Source organism: Misgurnus anguillicaudatus, chromosome 13, assembly GCF_027580225.2.
Source record: "Misgurnus anguillicaudatus chromosome 13, ASM2758022v2, whole genome shotgun sequence".
Taxonomy (NCBI): domain Eukaryota; kingdom Metazoa; phylum Chordata; class Actinopteri; order Cypriniformes; family Cobitidae; genus Misgurnus; species Misgurnus anguillicaudatus.
The window spans coordinates 4,607,976-4,630,127 of NC_073349.2; the positions used below are offsets into that span (position 1 = coordinate 4,607,976).

At 35.9% G+C, this 22,152-nt stretch overlaps 1 protein-coding gene across 5 annotated transcripts in view; it reads left to right on the top strand.

Annotated features, from left to right (window-relative positions):
- The window catches only part of mitfb (melanocyte inducing transcription factor b), a 72,417-nt gene that overhangs the window by 20,813 nt on the left and 29,452 nt on the right, over window positions 1-22,152 (top strand). For all 5 annotated transcript variants that reach the window (XM_073874868.1, XM_055189397.2, XM_055189396.2 and 2 more), the window contains exon 2: window positions 9,247-9,475. In XM_073874868.1, coding sequence (XP_073730969.1) covers window positions 9,247-9,475 — 229 coding nt within the window. The remainder of the gene's footprint in view (window positions 1-9,246; window positions 9,476-22,152) is intronic.

Genomic DNA, 22,152 nt, shown 5'->3' on the forward strand with positions numbered 1-22,152 from the left:
ACTGGTGCTTCACCGGTGCTTAAGGGTGTCACGATTTCGATTTTAAATCGAAATCGATCGAAATTAAGTCACAGCTTCGAACTTCGAATTAAAAAATGGGATCGTCGAAGCTGCCACGCCCCCATTTCACGTCTGGTCGGCTTGCCAAGCGAGGAAAAAAACTCTCAGAGATGCCTTTAAAAACATCTGTCCAGCAGAAAGCGACCATATTTGAAACTCGAGGGATTTATTGCTACAACTCCTTGAAATGCATATCATAAACAGGATTACCAGTGATCTGACTTTGGACAGAGCGCAGCTCTCTGCACGTGCGCGATAGTGAGGGAGGCGCAAAGATGCAGCGGGTTATATTTTTAACAAAAGGATAGTTTGCCTCAGCTTGCATGAAACGCATAAAACTGAACAAATACATAAGGATTACTACTTTAGTTTATGTTCAGACTTCGGACAGATGCGAGAGCGTGTGCACATGAGACAGAGAGAAGCGCAGCTGCTTATATGCTGGATTTATTTCAGATGCTATGAGTCCAAGACACACGCATTAAGTCCATGTGTATTAAGTCCATGTTAGAGATGCGCGGATGGACTATTATTTCATCCGCAACCGCATAACAAAACTCATCATCCGTCCACCATCCAACCGCACCAACGTTTCTGACCAGTTTTCAAAACCGCACCCGCCCGCCATCCGCTGACTGGGCGATGCAAGACACTGCTGATGACAGCCGCGAGACTAGAAAGCTCTAGAATATCAGCAGTGAACTCCGTCTCCGATCGGCGCACAGAGACAAAAATAAATAAATAAATAGCCTCAATTAAACGCACAAATTACATAGCCTGCACTGGTGTCATCCTGATTTACCACTTTGTAAAACTTATTCCAGGCAACCCTTTTCTGACCTTCTATTTCCTTTGTTTTTAATTCTCATTTTTTGAGTTTGTCACGTACCCTTCGCCGGCGTTGATAAGAGCTGTGTCAAAATGCGTCCTCATTTCTCCGCGCTGTTAATGATAGAACGAATGGAAGCTTTATTAAATAAAAGTGTGTATTTATTAGAAAACTTTTTCTTGTCAATGTTTTAGTATTATAAGTTATGTTTTGTGTTAATATTATTCTGTTTATGTTGCGTATATTTCTAGGTTGATTATTTGATATGCTGTTGAATAGATTAATCTACATCAATGTGTCATATGTTCTAAAATAAATTAACATTTTTCTGATTACATATTTATTTTAATAAGTCAGAAATGCTGACAGGCGCGGTGGGCGCTACTGGGGGCGTGTGCAGCAGGTGACGCAAATTATGGGTCCTCCGAAGGCTAGACCGTCTCATTTCAGTTCTCTTCTTGAACTTCTGTGGCTGCCACTATGAAAGGCAGAGAGGTCGCATGCTTAGAAGGACACAGCTAATAACAAGCAGTCGACCGAATTAAATTAAAATATTATTTTTTGTCACGTCATCCGCCCGATCCATGTAACTGCCAACCGCGCATAGTCATGACTCATGTGTGTGCAAGAAGGAATCCTCTCTCTACAAGCTCTCGCGTTAAGTGAAGCCCACAAACCCCCATGCGAGTTGTGCAATGTGCATGTTAATGTTAAAGTATTATAATAATAATAATAAATAATGGCATATAATTTTTTTCTAAATTATATGCCATATAAAAAATATGTAAAAATGGAGAATCGGATCGAATCGTGACCTTAGAATCGAAAATGTAATCGAATCGAGGATTTGGAGAATCGTGACACCCCTACTGGTGCTATATGGCACCAAAAACGGCTCTTCCATGGCCACGAGCAAAGAACCACTTTTGGTGCTATATAGCACCGTTTGTTTTTAGAGTGTATTACAATATGTAGACTTACTTATTTTGTTCATGCTTTTGAATAAAATAAGCAAAAAAACATGTAGTATATTCTAATCCATCAGTCTAAATATATACAAATTTTATTGTACGTCTTTAAGTTTGTAAACAGAATTAACCTTATAAGGATCACTGTGTCGTACACGGCACATCCCCTCCCTTGCACGTGAGGCTGCATAAACGTCATTGTAATTTTGAAGCATTAAATCTTCAATATATACGGTCATGCGGCACATCGTTTGAAAGCTTAGACTCTCATGATTCCATTAAGCGCACACACAAAGCATCATATGATTTATAGCAGTCATAAAACTGTAATCTTGTTGTTAGTTACCTGAACCAGGCGGCACCGATTTAGGATATTTACTTACTTTTAAAATCTTCCCTTTATCCGCTTTGATGAAACTGTCCAAAACAAATTGTTCATAAATCCCCAAAAGTCCAAGGAAATGGAATATCCAAGCCTTTTAATCCAAAACGATTTGTTCATCTAACAAACTTGACGTTTCTGACAGAATTACGATATAAATACTGTATACAATTAGTTCACTAACGGACATTCGTTCGAGTCTAACTTTTCATTCACGATTTATAATGAATATATTCGGATGTCACGTTTATTGTGCAACGTCTGAGGAACAAATACGCCCCCTTGTGGAATTTCAGCCGTTCCATAAGAGGCTACAGGCTGCATTTAAAAACTGTGCATGTGCGTAGTCCTACGAGCTTTAAGACCCTGGGGAATCCCTGGGAGGAGTGACGTAAGGGGGAACTTGCACATGAATTAAAAATCTTGAAAATAAACAACAGAAAACAAAATCACGATAACAAAATCAGTCTTCCGATGCAGTATATGTTATTTACAGCAATAATCTGACATTAAATCAATTTGCACAGATTAATTAGTACTTCACCTCCCATGTGACATCATCAACAATGTTGTTAAACCAACATGGTTCAAATGACGAATGTGTGACAAAGTTACTATGCTTTCAGGAAACGAAAACAAGGTAGTTAGTGACAAGGTAGTTTGTTTCTCCAACTATGCATCGTACTATGTTGGTTCAGCAGCGAGTTACGTTGTTGTTCGGGAAACGCACCCCTGATATTCTATTCCCACACAAAATGCAATTACATTGTTCATTAATCCACCTTTAGAAATTTGCAATGACGCTTATGCAACAAAAGGCAGCACTTACTGTATGTTGAGCAGTGGACTTGCTTGGTCCAGCATGAGGATCAGTGCGTGTTTGTCATTGTAGGATTTTACTGGTTCTAGAAAGTTAATGTTACATAATGCCACCACTCTTCGTCATTCCTCTTCTTATCTATAACATGAGATGCAGCGCTAAAGAGTCTCTCGCTTTTTCCGTGCTTGTGCATGAAGCAAACAGTTAGCATGGCAATCAAAGGGGTGAGGCGTAAGCGTCATGATAAAATTAAAATATTTTTATTTAAAACACTCAAATAAAACTTCATTTTGAAGAAACTATGATGGAAAATAAACACATACTAGATTGTTGATGAATTAAATGTTTTTAACAGATACCTCTAACGGGAACAGCTGCGTGATTAATTGAAACTAAGGGGTAATAAACACAAACTAAAGCAGATGTTGTAGAACGTCTGGCGAACGATGATAGATAGTGCGAAGATCATAAAAACTAATTATTTCCCACAATTAATTACATTAACTTAAAGGAGTGTAACTACTGTAGCATGTAAATAATGCACATAAATAACGTGAGCAAGAGCGCTCAACAATTATATCCAATCAACAGGCACGTGCAACCTAGCTAGCAAAACAAAAATCACCTGCTAACTTACTTTTAATTTGCAACAACTATAGACTAATACAATAACAGGCTTTAATAAACCCCAAACATAAGTCCACTTACAGTTCTCACGAACACGTTTTTTATCAACTGGCTATCCTCCAGACAGTTGACGGACGTGTGGCGCGCTTGCACGCTCGGGATGTGAAACGCGTCTGTGCTATTCTTCGAGATGTTTTATCATCCAGACAGTGATGGACCCCATCTTTCTCTCATTTTGCCGTATGGCGCATGTGCCCGCTCGCGGTGTGAAGTGCAGGCGCGCTATTCTCTGAGATGCACTTGACGGCCTTTTGTGCAGCGCTTTTTTTTTTGACAAACCTACCTGGCGGTAAGGGTTTTCCAGCTTAGGGGCGCCGCCCTTTATCATGATGCCTTGATTTTAAATGATAAACTGAACCTGTAGTGCTATAAAACTCTACAGTTAGCACACACTTTACTCGAATTAGTTGACTTTACTAGAGAATTGCATGGAAATCCGTTGCACTAAATCATTTTAGTTTTTACACAGGGTGAAACTAAACAGGTTAAGTTGTATTAACATAAAAACTTTTGTGGGTGTAGCAGACAAATCAATAGAGCATTAGTTCACATTATGATTTTTTTGAGGATATGTTTTATAAAATGACTATTAAGTGAAACAAAAAATAGTACATTTAAAATTTCTAGTTCGGTAACTTAATTTTATGTTAATTTATTTGTAATATCAATTGCTCGGTCCACATCTCCACTTAGTTAATTACATTCAAGGATTTTTATTACTTTTGGTGTTTTAAATGATATTTAAGCAATATCGCTTGAGTAGGAGTGTGATATAGCTCTATATCATCACGGCTGTGATTAGGCCAGAGGCACGAGGCCATAGGCCAAGTGCCGGAGGCAATCACAGTCGTGATGATATAGAGCTATATCACACGACTCCGAGAGCGATATTGCTTTTATACAACAGTTCGACGGCACACGTTTGAAAAACGAAAACTAGAAAACAACAACGGAGTAATTTTAAAAGCCTCTTTGTTTGAGAACTACTTCTTCCCCCACGGATTTGAGGGCGGCCAGAATGACAGGTAACACTTTCGGCTGCTTTGAATCTCATATTAACTCAATGGACGGATTCGCCGTTTTTAAATATTACAATTTCTTGGTCACAAACTGTAGTTTTAAGATTAGTTCAGTCGAGAATATATATGTATTATATTTAAATCTACAGTTGATTAGTAAAGATAGCGCCTGTTTGAACGTTTGCTTAGTGAGATTCGGTACGTATGAGAACCAAAGCATGAGCGGACGTCAGTGTTCACTCGCCCCGCTGACCACCGCCCTCTCTGGGCTACATCTCTGAAAGGGATTCCCTGGCTCTCATGTTGGCCTGATTAGATCATATCAGCAGTATTTGGTGTCATGATGAAAATATAACTTGTTTTCTTATTCACATTTAGTGTCTTTTGTGTTGTTATTGTTTTGGCGCGAGGTAAAAGTTAATAAAACTATATTTATATAATGTTACTATTGGTTTACCATTTCATCATAACGCGATACGAGCACTCGGTTATTATTAGACTTCGTTCTTGTCAGTACCAGGGTTTCCGCGGGGTTGTAAAAGGTAGTAAAAGGTAGTAAATTAAATTATGCCAAATTAAGGCCAGTAAAAAGTAGTAAAAAGTAGTAAGCGTCATCTGACGAGGTAGTAAATTTTCGATTGCCTTTTGTAATGTTATGATGCCTGGAAATTAGTTCAAATCGCCTGCATATCTGGGCAAATAATCAAAGATCTTTCGTCTCTGGGATGTGATCAAAGCCTGGAGTGGAGCCAAATCACGTTCCTCTCTCCGCTGTAAGCGTATTGTAATCACTACGGACCGGATCCACTCCGTGTTTTCTGACTGTATCACGTTAAGCTGAGGTAAAACTTTTTCAGCTAGCATGGTCAAACTTATAATGCAGGAAGGCTCCGATGTTTTGAAGATCGATAAAGGTGTAAAAGACGATTGACTTGGCTTAGCGAAATAATGAAGATTGGCAAGCCTTTCAGTTCGTGGGATAAGAAAACCAAACAGGTAATTGTGTGTCTTTGCACAGTATGACTAACGTAAGGGGTCCTGTATTTTGGGGGTAAATGATTTCTCACGTTACTGATCATCCGCGGCACGCTTTTTAATGCTATGCTGATTTAACCAGTGGCTGATACAACGGGTTTGTTAAACTCGTAGGTAAACTTGTGGTGGCATCCAAATCCCGTGAGAGCGATTGACGAGGAATCATAAGAGGAGCCTGCTTCCGAAATGCTCTCGCGGGACTTTGATGTCATCCACCTGTCGGTTCTTGCAGTTGCATTTGCGTGTGGTCACAAAAACGTAACATTTGTACATATATTTAAGCACAGCAGTTTAAAAACAAGTGATTTTAAGCCATTCAAACACAAACAACAGTGCGTCCGCTGTTTCTGTGTCAGAGGAGCACGCAAGCCGCGCATTCGATTCTCATTGAGCTTGTGTTGTACGTATTTTTGCCGCTTAATTGGCCTTAAATAACACACATGCGTCAAAAATCCCGTCTTTGCAAATATCCTCATATAAACACGACCATTCAGGTCTTCAGGAGAAAGTAAACAGCAGAAACATTGCGCATAAACTAGCACATCAGCGCGGCCTCTATTGTAACATAATATTTTGTTGATAAATGTAACTTACAGTCATTCAATTAACAACTGTCACTATGGTTACAGACATCCTGTGTGAATTCTACACGAGTTTGACTCGAGTTACTCGTTCAGGGTTTATATTCATGCATAACGTTACTGTATTAGAGCTGTGACTGTAGGCTGTTGTGTGAACAGAACATACCCTGGATTATTTGTTTATGTGTACTGAATAATATGATATGAAAAAGTTGTATTTGTTCACATTAGTAAATGCATTATATAACATAAACAAACAATGAAAAATATAGAGTATATAAGCATTAATTAATTCTTGTTTATGTCATTACAGTAATTGACGGTGGTTCATGGTGCATTCACTAATGTTAACAGTTTCAACTTTGATTAAAAAATTATTAGTAAATGCTAAAATAAATAAATTTACAATTAATAAATAATTAATAAAAGATTCATTAAAGGTGGTGATATTCATGTTTTCTTTTTATACAGTATAGTGAGTTATTTAGCTGTTTTGCCTTAATCTGAAATGCCCTGCAAACTACAGCTACCTATATGCCACATGAGACTCCAATATGGAATTTATGGCAAAAAAATCTCCCCTTAAAATGCTATTGGTCTCGCCTACATAAAGTGTTAGGTAAAGGAATATGACTTGGCCTGAAAAATATTTCAGTCAGAAGAATTTTTTGACTTTAATTCTTTTTTGTATGTTATATATGTCAAAATCTGTGTAAATAATAGAAAGGTCGCTGATTAACACTTGCAATTCAGTGTCGTGATGGTTTTAAAAAATATTCTGAAGGTAGTAAAAAAGGTAGTAAAAAGTAGTAAATTTAACTTAAGGATTTCTGTATAAACCCTGAGTACTATATAAAACTGTTTTTTATAAGTGACAGAGAGATGTTTTTGCATGCTGCTTATAAATATACCAGTGGTGATATCTCATAACATGTTATAAGAGTCACGTCGCGATTAAATAAATGATCAATGTCCACATTTAAAAGAGAACCAGAAAGAACTGTTGTATAATATAACATACAACTTATGACTATGACTATCAATCGTTATCAATCAGTTCTTATTCTGTGATAAAGCATAAATAATCAAAATATTTGCAAAGGATTATGAGATATTCCTTACAACAATCAGTGCCATTATTTTTTTTCATGATACACACCAGTATTGTTTTGTATAAGGTTTATTTGTAAAAACAAATTAAATGTCCTAATATAACTAAGGCCTAGTCTTGGATTAATCTAAGCCCCTTCCAGGAAACTGCCCCTTAATTAACAAAAAATTTTAAGCATAGGTTCAAAACACGAAATATTAAGTGATGTTAACTTTATTGTTTAAGTATAGATAGTTTCTTTGGTTAAGAGTGCATCACAAAAGGCCGTGGGTTCGAATCCCAGTTGCTTTGGATAAAAGGCATCTGCTGAATGCATAAAAACTCAGGCTGGATGGGCAATGGATTCTTGATATTATAGACAGACATTGATGTGTGTGGTGTTTGACAGGTTGATTAAAGTGATTACCACACAGCTGCTCGCTGAAGTATCAGGAGCTCTGAATCAGCACCAGTGCTTCATAGAGATCACAGTTCCCTAAATGATTGTGAAGAGAACTGAAAGTGATGAGGGAACGTTGTGTAAGTTCCTCTGCATCCGTCAGCTGGAACCAAAAGAAGAGGATTGGATGCACTGTACGCCGGATAGAAAAGGGATGGCGAAATAGCGGGAGGAAAGTGATGTGAGAAAGACGATGTAAACAACCGCAGAATGCGTGATAAAAACATCAGCTGATATACAGTAGAGGAAGTCTAATATGGTTTCTCGCATAATGTGGGTCTTTATCTTCAAATATTGTTTTTGTAAGACAGAGAGGTGGAGCTTATGGGACTAAGATTTTCTACACTCGTCACATGACCGTTTGTCACATTAAATCAGTATGAAAAGGGTTTGGAGCACACACATCAACCACACACTGCTTATTTACAATGACAATGGATTAAAGACCTGTTAAACTTAGGCTTTAGTATAACTAAAAATTTTTTTTAAATGTTAACTCTGGGCATTAAATACAGCACAGGCTCAATCTTTCAGCGTAAATCTGTAGGATTTTTTGCCCACAGGTTGTTTTATTAGGCACTCGGCAACAAAAAGTACATTCAGATCTCTTGGAAAAGCAATAGCTTGTCTATCTTTAGCAAGCTGAGTGATTTAAGGTGTAATTCATGTCAAAGTTTAATGCTTTGGGGTTTGTTCACTGTTTGGGATTTGTTTAAAATTAGCAGAAAGTATTGTGATGTTTGTCTTAGTTTATCTTGCCTCTCTTGTATGGGATATAAAATAAGAATGAAGAAAAACACTCTGAAAATGAAAATGAGAAAATTTCAGCAAAACTTTACATGGATTTCAGGCCTCGAGATGGGAAGCATGAAAATTATAAAATACATGTTAGTTTATATTCTGTACATTTAACCACCATGGGCGCTTGTAAAACTGCTGTGTTAAATGCAATGCAGTCAAAAATTTGGGTGCACCCAACTTTTCTGCTGGTGCACCTAAGAAAAAAAGTTAGGCGCACAAGTGCAGCATCTTTTTAACAAATCAAGGTTTATTCATTTACTGTCAGAGTTTACACTTCACAAGTTTACATTTGCCATTCTTGCACAAGCCTCTCACGTGGGCGGGACTTAAACACGCTCTACTCTCAATGGCTAGAGAGGCTTGGATTGACAGCTACCTGATCAGACAATTTAGACTTCAGTGGATAATTGAATTATCCAGGACCTGGTATACCAAACACTTTTTCCTCAAAAGAAACCTCCTTTTTTTACCTTAGTTAACTGTCTCTCTTTTCTCCCTGTCTGTGTGTCTACAGTAATCCATCAGAGCATCAGCATGGCTCCTCAAAGCCTCCGCTGGGTTCATCGGCCATGACCTCTCGTATTTTGCTCCGCCAGCAGCTGATGCGTGAGCAGCTTCAAGAGCAGGAGCGTCGTGAACAGCAGAGACGTCAGAGTTCAGCGTACGGCCAGTCGACTCCCGCCATCAACGTCAGTGCACCTGCCACTCTGCCTGCTACACAGGTGCCCATGGAAGTCCTAAAGGTAACAAAGACACCTCATTTGAATTTGCTTGTTGAAAGTCATACTCTATCTTATTTAGTTTTTAATTTTAAAGGTTTTATGCTCTAAACGTTTTCAGAGAGACCTTGCGCGCAAGCACGGTTGCGCTTTTAAAACGTCAATCTGTTTGTTTCTTTGAGGTTCATGGCCAACCCAACACAGCGATATGGGCTCAGCCAGTGGCTTTGGGGCGGGACTATCTGTTTGTCTGACCAATGAATGATGGGGAAAAGTGTTTGGAAACTTTTACGTCTTTGTGAACTATGTTATCAATAAATAGCGCAACTATACACAAAATCTGTGTTTGGATTTGGACCGTACAAAAATCTCTTACAGCATCAGGTTGAATTAAATTGAGGTTTTATTTGTAAGGTTTTCGCAGTAAAGCAAAAATTATGCTGTTTTTTTTTTTGCAAAAAAAGTCTTTATCAACTCATGCATGTCTGATTTTGATACTGTCCATACATGAGGAGTGAGGACGGGCTGGTTAGGGGACAGTGAAGTGTGTTAAAACGCATATAAGGATTATCTTTCTCTAGAAAATTCCTCTTTAATGCATGCTGTGTTTCCAGCCTCTTGGAATTAACCATCTTTAATCCTATTTGCTCAGCTACATTCAGACTCTTTTCATTGCTTTGATTTCTTGTTAGTTGGCTGAACTATAGACTGTTACTTATTCACCGTGCCGTTGCACACAGACGGTGATAATTGCGGTGAAATCCGCTCGGTCCCAAAGGAGTCGATCTGCTAATTTCAGTGGGTAAGAGCCGGTCTGGTCTTTTAAATTTGGTGGAAAGTGATTGTCGCATTGGTGTCTGGCATGGGAATCAGTTTTCATTAATTGAAGTTTAATTTTGTGACAGCAGTGTTATGTGAAGAGTTATATTCATGTTGCCGGTCTTATTTTAGTACTTTAGTCTAGTTTAAGTCTTATGTCTCTGTGTTATGGCCTCAGCTTGTTAACTCACTTTTATTTAAAAATACTAAATTTGTGCTTATACTTTGACATTTACTGTAAAAGCATTGCTTGCAGTATTGGCTTATTTATATTGAATATAAATAAGTTGATAATGATATTATTATCCACTGTTTCTTAAAATATTCACTTTACTCAGACGTGTCTTATAATGAAACTAACGTTATGATAGATCTGCTAATATTGTGGCTGAATGTAAATTTAATTAGAAAATTGATGTAGATTTATGATAAGGCAGGCTTGTATATCTGTCTTTTAAAGTTTCTTTTGTAGATATTTTGCTGTAACACCTCAGGGTTATATAAATGAAGTGATGAATTCTCATGTACTATGATAATCACACAACAGTTTTAATTAAATGTGTTAAATACACTTTATTTATACGTCATGCCCCCCGTCAACAGAAGCTAATCACATATTACAAGACCACCCAGTGTACTATAGTCAACCAAATCCTACAGAATAAATACTAAACATAGAGAAATGCATGCTTCTTTAGTTATTTTATTTTAAATACTGATTTCTGTAGGTTAGTCCATGTTGATTTATACATTAACACCAAAAACATTATAGATGAGAGTAAAAGTCTTAGACAGCAGTGCCCAGTTAAGGAAAACTGAATAGAAGACAAGAAACGTGTAAAGGATACAATGTGTATTACCCTGCCACTCATCTCATTATCTGAATATAACTTATTGTATATGTATGTATCTTATGGCTAGAATTAGTCATGTGGGTTGTATGAGTCTTTGGTTCATAAGTTCCTATTCTGAAAGTTGAATCAATTGTGCATAATAACAAGTCTATTTAGTATTTTTCAGTAATGCAGTTATTTTGGGGGGAAATGTGAATAATTGCATTGCAGGCTGATTTAAAATGTGCCCTAAATTTTCTGCTTGTGGTCCTTAAATTTTCAGTCAGGGGGTACAGTCAAAAAAGTTAGTCTGGAGCCCTGAATACTAGACTTTAAAAAAATGTTAAGTCTTGCAGTATACAGTAAACTAAAATGTGACTCTTTTCATTTCAAGCAATGTGTGCTTTGATTTCAGTTTAAGTCAAAATGTTCAATAAATAACCTTAACAACTAATACTTTCCTTTTAACTTAATTCTTTTAAAATCAAGAAGATAACAACAAATGTCTTTTCAATAGAAAAATATATTCCACCTTTAAGATCTGAGCATATTTAAAATACAAACCTTGCCAGTGAACTATGAGGCAAAAAATAATAATAATCGCTCATTAATCGTAACCGATGTCAGATGTTAAATTAACCAAGGTTTTGATTTTAGGTCAAATCGTTCAGCCCTAATTTGCAGTGTTTGTTCAACTTGTATTGAAATGACTCCATTTGGAAGTTATAAATAAAAAAGTTATTTGACTCATTTTATTAGAGTATGTGGAACTCAAACGGTGAAATCATTGAACACACATCAAACTTTTAAGTTGAATAAACTTTTTTCACTGTTTAAGTACACTTCACTCACTTAAAATATGTGCATTTGTAATGTTCGGGTTTACAGTGAAGAAAAGTTTTAAGAATTAAGTAAACATGTCATGAAGTTTGTTTAGAGCACATCGCTCAGAGCTATCATCTACACAATGTGCTAAAATATCAACTAGTTCTTGGTTATATTCCGTAATACTAATATATCTGTTTGTGTTTTTTTACTGTTTGATTAGTTGTTGTTTTCAACCTATAATTGGGTCAAATATGAACAACCCCAATAGTTGGGTTTTTAACCCAAATTCTGTGTTGTTTCAATCCAAATTCTGGGTTTTAACCCATTATTGGTAACAACAACCCATCATAGTGTTATTTATAACCCAATAGTTGGGTTTGCCCATATTTGATCCGATTATAGGTTGAAATCAACCCAGAGTGTAGCTTCAATGTTATTGTTAAATGTAAAATATATGAAATTTGGGTTTATTCGCTTAGTCTTGTCACATCTTTCATATACTGTATATTTCAATTTTCTGTAGATCACAGACTGATCTAAAAACTGACAGATTTTAAATAATACTTTTTAGTTGCACAAGAGGGGATACAAGATTTTCTCGTTATTCATCAGTGAATTAAAATCACCAAATGTTCTAAAGAACGAAGGAAGAAAAAATCTTTCAGACTCCCCGTCTCTCTTCAAAGCTACACAAATTTAGCTCGGGTGTACCAGGCAGAACCTCTGGAGCTTAAAGTGAAACATTCAGGCACAGATGAGTTTGTCTAAAGCCCATTTGCCCCCTAATTAGCCAAGTGACCCTTGATCTTTATAAGAATAAGTAGAGGATCAGATTGAGGAGTGAGACAAAGGCAGCACACACCCAACACTAATTCACTAAAGAATGTCTCTTATTAATAGTGCCTGCTTCATTCCTCAACATATTTAACATTCAGAACAAAGAAAATAAGTCAAAAAATCCTAATGTAGGAATGTATCTAGAGGATCAATTTCACTCTTAGCTATTAACAGAAAATATTACAAATGAAAACAAACAAAACTGAGGAGAAAGGTCTGGCGACACGAAGGCTTATGGATTTGACTTTAAGCGTCTCTGAGCAGAGTTTTAGTAAAGGAAGTGTTTGAGATATGAAGATTGTACTGATCTGTGTGATGGATTTAATGTAGTTTATATAAGACTTTTATTGTTGCCATTGTAACGTCATTAAAAAAGTTTTTATCATATTATCATTCATTTCTTTATTTTCAATCAGATGTTCTTAAAATTATCAGGACAGTTTGGTCTTTCCTGCTGTAGTAATAAAATTCATTTAAAGTGACACTTTCATCTTGAGCCTGTCTAACCAACTTATTTGATCTCATCAGTATATTTCTAGGTAGATTATAGGTCTAAGAAACAACACCACTTCTCCTGTTTAAAAAGATACTGTTGAAATTTCTAAACAAAAGCAATAAGCCACAAGAAGCAGTGGGTTACCAGTGCATTTTATAAAAGCTAAGGGGCGTTGTTTAGCTGTTATAAAATGCACTGTAACACCACTGCTTCGCAGGGCTTATTGCTTTTATAACACGGTTTCTTCATATGCATAGCAGGATTTCATAAAATAAGCCACGTAAGTTGTAATTATATTAGTACAAATATCACTCTTACACCAAACAAAGTAGTTCCTCAGAATCAAGTGTGACTGAAACAGAGCGCAGTTCCCAAGCTACACAGAAGCAGCAAAGACACAATGAAAATATGATTAAAGACTGTGGTGTTTATTTTCATAAATCAACATTCATCTAATTTATACATTAACATTTATATCATGCAACTGTTGAAGTGATGATCAAATATGCTGGGAAGCATGCTGAACTCTTTCCCTGTGAGCGTTTTGAAAAAAGTTGCCACCCAGTTTTAGTTTAATGCCTTCCAGAAAAATGATCTTCTTTAAATAAACATAAAATATCAAATGAAAGAACAGACCCTCCGCTTTCAAACAAACAAACAAAAAAATTTTTGCATCCTATCTTCATTTGTTTTCTTATCACCTCTCAAATTTTCAGCAGCAGTGGCGCAGTGATACTTCTGTAATGCGGTCTAAACTGTGGGGTTACCGGGGTATTTTATCACTGCTTAGAACGTGTTTCAACCAATCAGAATGAAGGACGAGAATGGGCAGTTTTATAATAATTTTTTTTAACATATCTACAGATTTAGAAATGTTTACAAATCTTGTGTAGATTTTTAAGTTATTGAATTAATCTAATTTATTCATTTAATTGAACACCACAAACACATTTAGCTAATTTGACAATTATAGTTTCTTTTTTGTTGTTTCCCAAGATTCATTGTGTGTCTGCAACGGCTGCATATAATGGCTGGATATTCTAAAATAAACAATTACAACCTTTATTAAATAAAAGTGTATTTATCAGAAAAAAAAATTCTCTGTTTTATTATTATAAGTTATGTTTTGTGTTAATATTACTCTGTTTATGTTGCGTATATTTCTAAGGTTGATTAATTTGATATACTGTTGAGTATTTTAATCTACATCAACGTGTCATATTTTCTAAAATAAATTAGTATTTTTCTAATTCCATATAAGTCAGAAACGTCTCCGCTGTGTCCTGCTGACAGGCACGGTGGGCGCGTGCAGCAGGTGGCGCCAATTATGGGTCCTCCGTAGGTTAGACCGTCTCATTTCAGTTCTCATTGCGAACTTCTGAGGCTTCCACCTTGAAAGACCGAGTGCTCACCTTTTAAGGTTTCATGCTTATAAGGTTGCAGCCCTTGAATTGGGAAACGGCAACCCTAAACACCTTGATTAGCTGCTTCAGCTGTGTTTAATTGTGGATAACTTAGGGTTAAAAGCATGGTTTAGAATGAAGATAACCCATGCTTAAGCGCAGTGTGAAAAGTGTGACAACTTATCCTGCTCTCCCCTACTGTTTTAATAGGATATCTTGATACATCATCTTCTCATAAGCAGTTTATTTCTTCAGTCAGTTACAGTTAGGATTACTAATGTACATATTATGAAACATTTTATATTAATATTTTCTTCATAGCTGTACGAATAGCTCTTTGGCTAAACATGATTCAATCATGTCTTTATCAAGTTTACTTTGCATGAAAAAACTAAATTGTCATGTAGACACAACATACAGTAACTGAACCAACACTGTAAAAAGTAATACCTAGATCCAACTTATAAAAAGTGAGGCAAGTGGCTGCATGGGAATTTTTAGGTTGAGTCAACTTGCAACCTTTTATATGTATATTGAACACACTAACATTACTTAATATGAATGCATTAAAATTGATTTGAGTTAACTAATTGTACAAGTATTACTCTGTTAGATAAACCTACTTTTTTGGTACAGGTTATGCATTTATGGGTTGCTACAAGTAACCTGTACTCATTTTAATTAGGTTTTATGAACTTTTTTTTTAGTAAAATAAACCTATTCATATGTGAATAAACATTTTAATTGAGTCCTGGCTATAACCTCAGCAATCTAAATGTCTACATTCTAAAAACTACAGTGATTAACTTTACATAAACAGAATTTGTCAATAACAATTACATATTCAATTGAAGAAGAAAAAAAGATGAGAAGATGGATTGAAGACAATAACATTTATTTAAAGACATTTATACCTCGTGAGGTAATGATTGGCACAGAACACAGTCCAAAGTCCACAATAATTAAGACAATGAACAATGAACACATATTACGTTCAGCAACTTCTTCAAGGAGTCTTAAAGGAACACGGCGACTTTTTGGGACTTTAGCTTATTCACCGTATCCCCCAGAGTTAGATAAGTCCATTCATACCCTTCTCATCTCCATGCATGCCGTAACGCTGTCTGACACATCCACTGCTAGCCTAGCTTAGCACAAAGATCGGAGGGTAAACCACTCCAGCTAGCATACTGATCTCAATAAGTGACAAAATAACGCCAATGTTGGTATGTGTTGGCAAGATCAGTATGCTAACTGGAGCGGATTACCCTCCGATCTCCGTGCCAAGCCAGGCCAGCGGCGAGTGCGCCAGACAGAGCCACGGCACGCATGGAGATGAGAAGGGCATGAATGGACCCATCCAACCCCGGGGGACACGGTGAACAAGCCAAAGTCCCAAAAAGTCAGCGAAAAAAGTCAGCCAGATTCCATTGAGAAATCATCTAAGACAACTTGTTGAGGAGATTTGCGTACTTGGATGATGGCTTAGGACGCATGGGGTCCAATCCAACAAAAAGCCTCTGATATATCTCAAAAGCATACACCAGTTTTGATGGATACTTGAGGTCGAGAGCATAGGCAAGTCCAAACAGGAGGCAGCATGCTTTTGACAGGTTTGGCAAACCTCTGACCACGGGCTGTCCTTCGATGGTAATACCAATTGTGTCGGGATGATGGCACATGTAAATGATCAGTGGGCAACTGCAAAGCTCAGCGTGCACCACTGTTTCAGCACGATTCTATTGGTGGAGACAAAAAAATCAAGAGTTTGGTCAGACAAACAGGTAATGAGATGAATGTAGCAGACAGGTAGAAGACATAAGACATAGTCAAAATTTTACTTTTGTTACTAAATGTGTAGGATACTAGATGGCTACTGTGACTAGAGTATGTGACCAGGGCAAAGTCTACCATGACAATGCCATAGAGTGTGGGTACTAAACTATCATGATCTACTGTAGCCTGAGTGTTGTATTATTCTGGTTTAAAGGATGCATTACAATAAAACAATGCAATTGTCCTTGCCTGTCCCTGATTGACCATCACATTAGGGTTTAAGCTACAAAGTTTAAATATGTTTCAAGAGCAAACGTAATTACTCCATATGATCAAAATATTAACACAACCACTAACTTCAACATCTTTGTCACAAACTTGTCCACTGCGGAGCTAGAATGAACATTTTTATAATGTCTTATTTTGACGTGTTCTGTAATGAATGTTCATGGAACCTCCATATAAGTTTAAAAACTAGTTCAGATGTGGACAATGTGAACATATTTTCAACATCATTTAAAGTCTCATTAAGACAATTTGTTATTTTTTTGGACCAAATAAACACTCAGGATGCATTCAATTAAAACTCATATTTATTCCAATGTAGTTTCCATTGCGTTTGTCCAAAAATCATGAAAAAAAACTTCACTCACACCTTTAGACAGCATAACATCTGTATTTCACACATATTTGGATTGTTAAGCTGCCCGCCCTTAGAAGACATATAATTCAAATAATTTGACTTTTTCTTTCTGATGTCTACAGAAGATCTTATTGAGAATTAATAAAGGTTTAGATGTTGATATGTGTTTCTTTTGAAGTCACCATTATGGTAGTTAGTGTTTGCTTTAGTTGGGCTATTGGTCCTTGGTTGTCTTGTATTAACTTTTCTTTGACTGCTGTAATTGTGTGGTTGACAAACAGTTGTTACGGCAAAGAATCCTAAGATCAAGTGAGATCAGGTTTTCAGGTTCTTGTTGATAACAAAATCACAAACAAGTCTAATGTTACGTTTTTAAATGTAATGTTTATAGTTGACATTTAAAGCCACCAGCCTTTTGAAACTGTAGAATCAGCATCAATAACATAAAAATGATCACATATCCTGATGGTGAATAAAAAGCATGTGCACACGATGTTTTGCGCGAGTGAATTATGAAGTCACACACAGACATTAAGACTTTGCATATGAATCATAACCATGGTGACGATAAAAAAAACTAAATTAAAGCTTCATGATGCAATGCATGATGGGTAACTTCATAATATAAAACTCATTTGTGATTACCAAGCTTTTTTGATTTTTATTGTCACCATTGTTGTGATTCAGATGCAAAATATTTATGTCTGTGCGTGACTACATGATACACTCGCTCAAAACATCGTGTGCACATGCTTTGTATACACCTTCAGAATACATGATCATATTAATGTTACTGGTGTCGATACTACAATTTCACAAGGCTGGTGGCTATAAATGCCAACTATTAACAGTAAAATTAAAAACACAACATTAGATGCTTGTTTTGGGCTGATTTCATCAACAAGGACCTGAAAACACCTGATCTCACTTTACCTGGGCATTGTTTGCAATAATAATTGTTTTAAAAACACACAGAAGCAAAAGAAAAAATAATACAAGACGTACAAAGATCAAGAGGTCAACTAATGCAAACACTGACCACTACAACGGTGACTTCAAATGAAACATAGATATCAAGATCTAAACCTCAATTAATTCTCAATTAGAACTTCTGTAGATGTCTAACAGAAATAGTCAAAGTAGCTGTATCTTCGTCTTCAGCTTATGGCAGGCAGCTGAAGGTCCCTGGTTCAAATCCGATATCTTTCACGATCTAAAGATGTGTGATTTACACAGATGCTAAGATGGACAGACACACTGTCTGTGAGTTACAAATGGAAATTACGTTGAAATAAACCTGAGTTTTAATTTAAGACATCCTGAAAGTGTTTATTTGGTCCAGAAACAGTACAAACTGTCTAAATGAGACATTAAATGATGTCCACATCTGAACTAGTTTTTAACATTTTATGGAGCTCCCATGAACGTCTATAATGACTTACAGAACACATAAAAAAGACATCATATCTTTCATTCCGGCTCCTCAGTGGACATCTCTTCAACATACAACATTTGTGACAAAGAAACTGTGCTCAGTGGGACAGACAGAAAAAAGACAAGTATCTTTAAGCCCAATACATACATGGTAGACACTGATGAGGTCTTCCTGTCTCTCCCCCATGTACTCAATCAGGCATCTCAGGACCACTTCTCTCCTTTTGTCCACAGAGGCAGATGGATCCTGTCAAAAAGTATAATCTGATCAAATTTCACAGCCAAAGGGCAGTAGCACAAACCACAGAACCCCAGTATTTTTCAACTATTCAATTGCTATGAAAAGTCCTACTATACATACCACACTGTACTACAAGATGTCACACTATCACCAGCATCTCAGAAAATAAAAACATATGTGCATGTTGTTTATTTAAAAAAGTCAAGGGGGACAGGTCACAAAATTGAGATTTAACTGTCGAAGTATGCTGTGTTCATCAATATGAATCAAGCTTATACTAGTACATTGTACTAATCTATTTCTCACCTCAAATGCTTTCTTAAACATTTTTAGCAGACCTTTTATGTGTAAAGAGACCATTTAGGAGCAGTGCACTGTGATGATCGTATCTGCCTTCTATTTGTGGTTGGTACATAAAAACAAAGAAATTTAATTGTATGCCCACACTATTGCTTGCCATTTTACCTATGTGTTACTTACCTGTGAATAGTTATAGGCTAGCTGTAATTGTATAAATTCTGAAGTTTTCCTTACCTTGATGTGAAGCTTGTAGACCCCAGGTAGCTCTTGGGTATCTAAAGACCAGGAAAAAGCATGTTAGAATAAGTTTAAAAATCAGTGGTAAATGTAACTTTTTTAAGTAATGGGTTAGAAATAGTTTTTTTTCTCAACCAAAACTATATGATTAATTGACTATGCAGCATTAAAAAACCATGGATCAAATCTCTAAAATCAGACACACTACTAAGCATAACGTTACATCTCTAAGTTATCTGTTCATCTGCTTTAGTAATGCAAAAGTATATAATCTCTGATTCCAGGTCGAGTCATGTCAAAGACACACTAATATTACCAGGTAACTTATCCATGGTAGTCACGTGACTGCAAATTATGAATTTGTGAAATAAAAATATACAAGTTAACTGAGCGAATTTGTGCAACTAATTAATACGTCTGCATCCATCCTAAATGTTGTTATAGTGGCGATGATGTTAGCATGTGCTGCTAAAAACATCCAATAAAATACATAGGCAAGACTAAAGCACTTAATTAATTTCATATTAATAACAAGGTCTCAACCGGTAACGTATCTACCGATGGATCGACCACACTGCCTAGCACTGTGAAGCCATTGGCTTGCCATGTGTGCAGGATAGCTAACGTTAGCTATTACAATTCGCAAACCTAACACAATCTCAGCTCCCTAGTGGAGTAAGTTAAGCGATTTCGAGTGACTTTACATCAGTTATTCGGCTAAATTTGCTCAACTCACCGTGTTAAACAGTCAAGTTCAGATCTGCTGCAGCGAACAAACTGTTGAAGAGCCGAGGTCGAGGAAGATACTGCATCTGCCTGTGAAAGTCCGAGCCAATGAAAAGGGATGCCAGCAACTTATACAAAATGCGAAATAATTGTGTTTGATGAAAGCAGCTGCCACATCGACTGCTGCTCAAATAAATTGTTTATGTAAAATCACTTTTATAACATTTATTGGACACGACAACCACATTCAAATAACCTAAATAAATTGCATTGGTTTTATTTAAAATATATAGTTATATAAACACTTCTATATTTTATGTCAAGAGCAAGTATTTTGATACTTTTTAATATAAAACCAATAAAATAAGGTAGATTACAACTATTTAAAGTATATAAAACCTACTTTGTAGGTGTAGCACTTTTTACAGTGAAGAAAGTAAACCCAACGAGATTTACACATAAAAACATCTTGTTGATTTAGCACTTAATTTCTACATTTACTATTGTTATAGTATTACTAGTATTATTTTTTACGATTATTCTGGCCCATGCAAGCATACCGAAAAACTGGAAATCTCCAATAAATCATGTTAAATAAACATGTTTACAATAAATCATTTAGACAAGGAGCAAATTATATTATTTTGAATGTTTGAGCTACTTGACCTAATCATGATCTTTCAAAATGAAAGCATCAAGTTATGACATAGAGTTACAATTTCAAATCAGTTTAAAATGGTGCAATTGTGTTTAAAAGAGAAACGGCATCATTGGTATTAAAATGAATTGTTTAAATAAAGTGAACAGCATCAAATTATATATTTTTAAGTGTATAGCAGTTTAATTGCAATGTACTGATATGTATTTACGGTGTAACCATGCATGCAAAGGTGTGAGGGGTGCTGTAGAAATACATTTAAATTGAATTGGTCGATAATAAATATTTCTGTCTTAAGGCATTTCTAACTGTTTATGAAAGTATCTCACCCACAAATCTTGTTGATTATACTGCTACTTACATTTCCCTTAGGCTTAAGTCTGTCTTTCCCATTAAACATACATTAATATATACATTTGAATTTTCTGGTTCAACCGGTTAATAGAAAATAGAAATGATTTGAGATGATGTGATGTTTATAGTGCTGAATTATTCTGTTGTGTTATGAATGAGATTGAATCAGAAATGTCTTCTGTAAATAGGACGGAGGTGAAAGACTGTTGTGTTCACTCTGGAGCTGAGAAAAGACTTCATTGTTTTAACATTTATACTGACGTCAGAGTCGCTCTTTCAAATGCTCAAAGTCATGTTTTACAGAAAACAGTACAACATCAATTGTGTTCATATGTCTTGCTCTAACCAGTCAACAGGCAAAACAAATCTGTGTTTCATACATTTTGCACAATCAGACACAAGTCTTATTCAGTGAAGTCACTTTATCAGATTATAGTTCGAGTAGGTCAAACAGTTTGTGTTTTCTTTGCTGTCAGTGCTGTAAGCGTTCAGTCTTTCAATGATCACAAGCATGCCTACCTGAATTCAGTTCAATTTAAATTTATTTTTATAACACGTTTTCCGTTGTTGCAATACAGCTTTAGAAAACACATTTATAACAGTTAACACATAAGTATTAGTAAAGTTATAGAGTATTAATGATATATTAGTGTGCAGTTCATTATGCTGACTATCATATATGTGTATGTAAAGTTAGATCTTAATAGGCCAAAAATACTGAAATATAATAAGTTATATGATACTCACTCCCAGTGCTGTTTTATTACTCCGTGTCATTTACACATTAATATACACCCCCAAAAATGCTTGTGTTAAAAACAACACACATTGTGTTATTTTAACCAGTCTAACTAGACATCTCTGTGTTATTATTGGGACAACACATTCATTTTAACTAAAAATGACACGTTATGTGTTAATAGCATAACACAATTGATGCGTAAAAATGAACACATGCTTTTTAAAGTATAACATTTATTCTACCTAGTTAAAGGTAAATTGGTAACACTTTACAATAAGGTTGTATTAGTAAACATAAGTAAATGCATTAACTAACATGAACAAACTATGTACAATATAGGTTTCTTGTTAATGTTAGTTAATGTCAGTACAGTT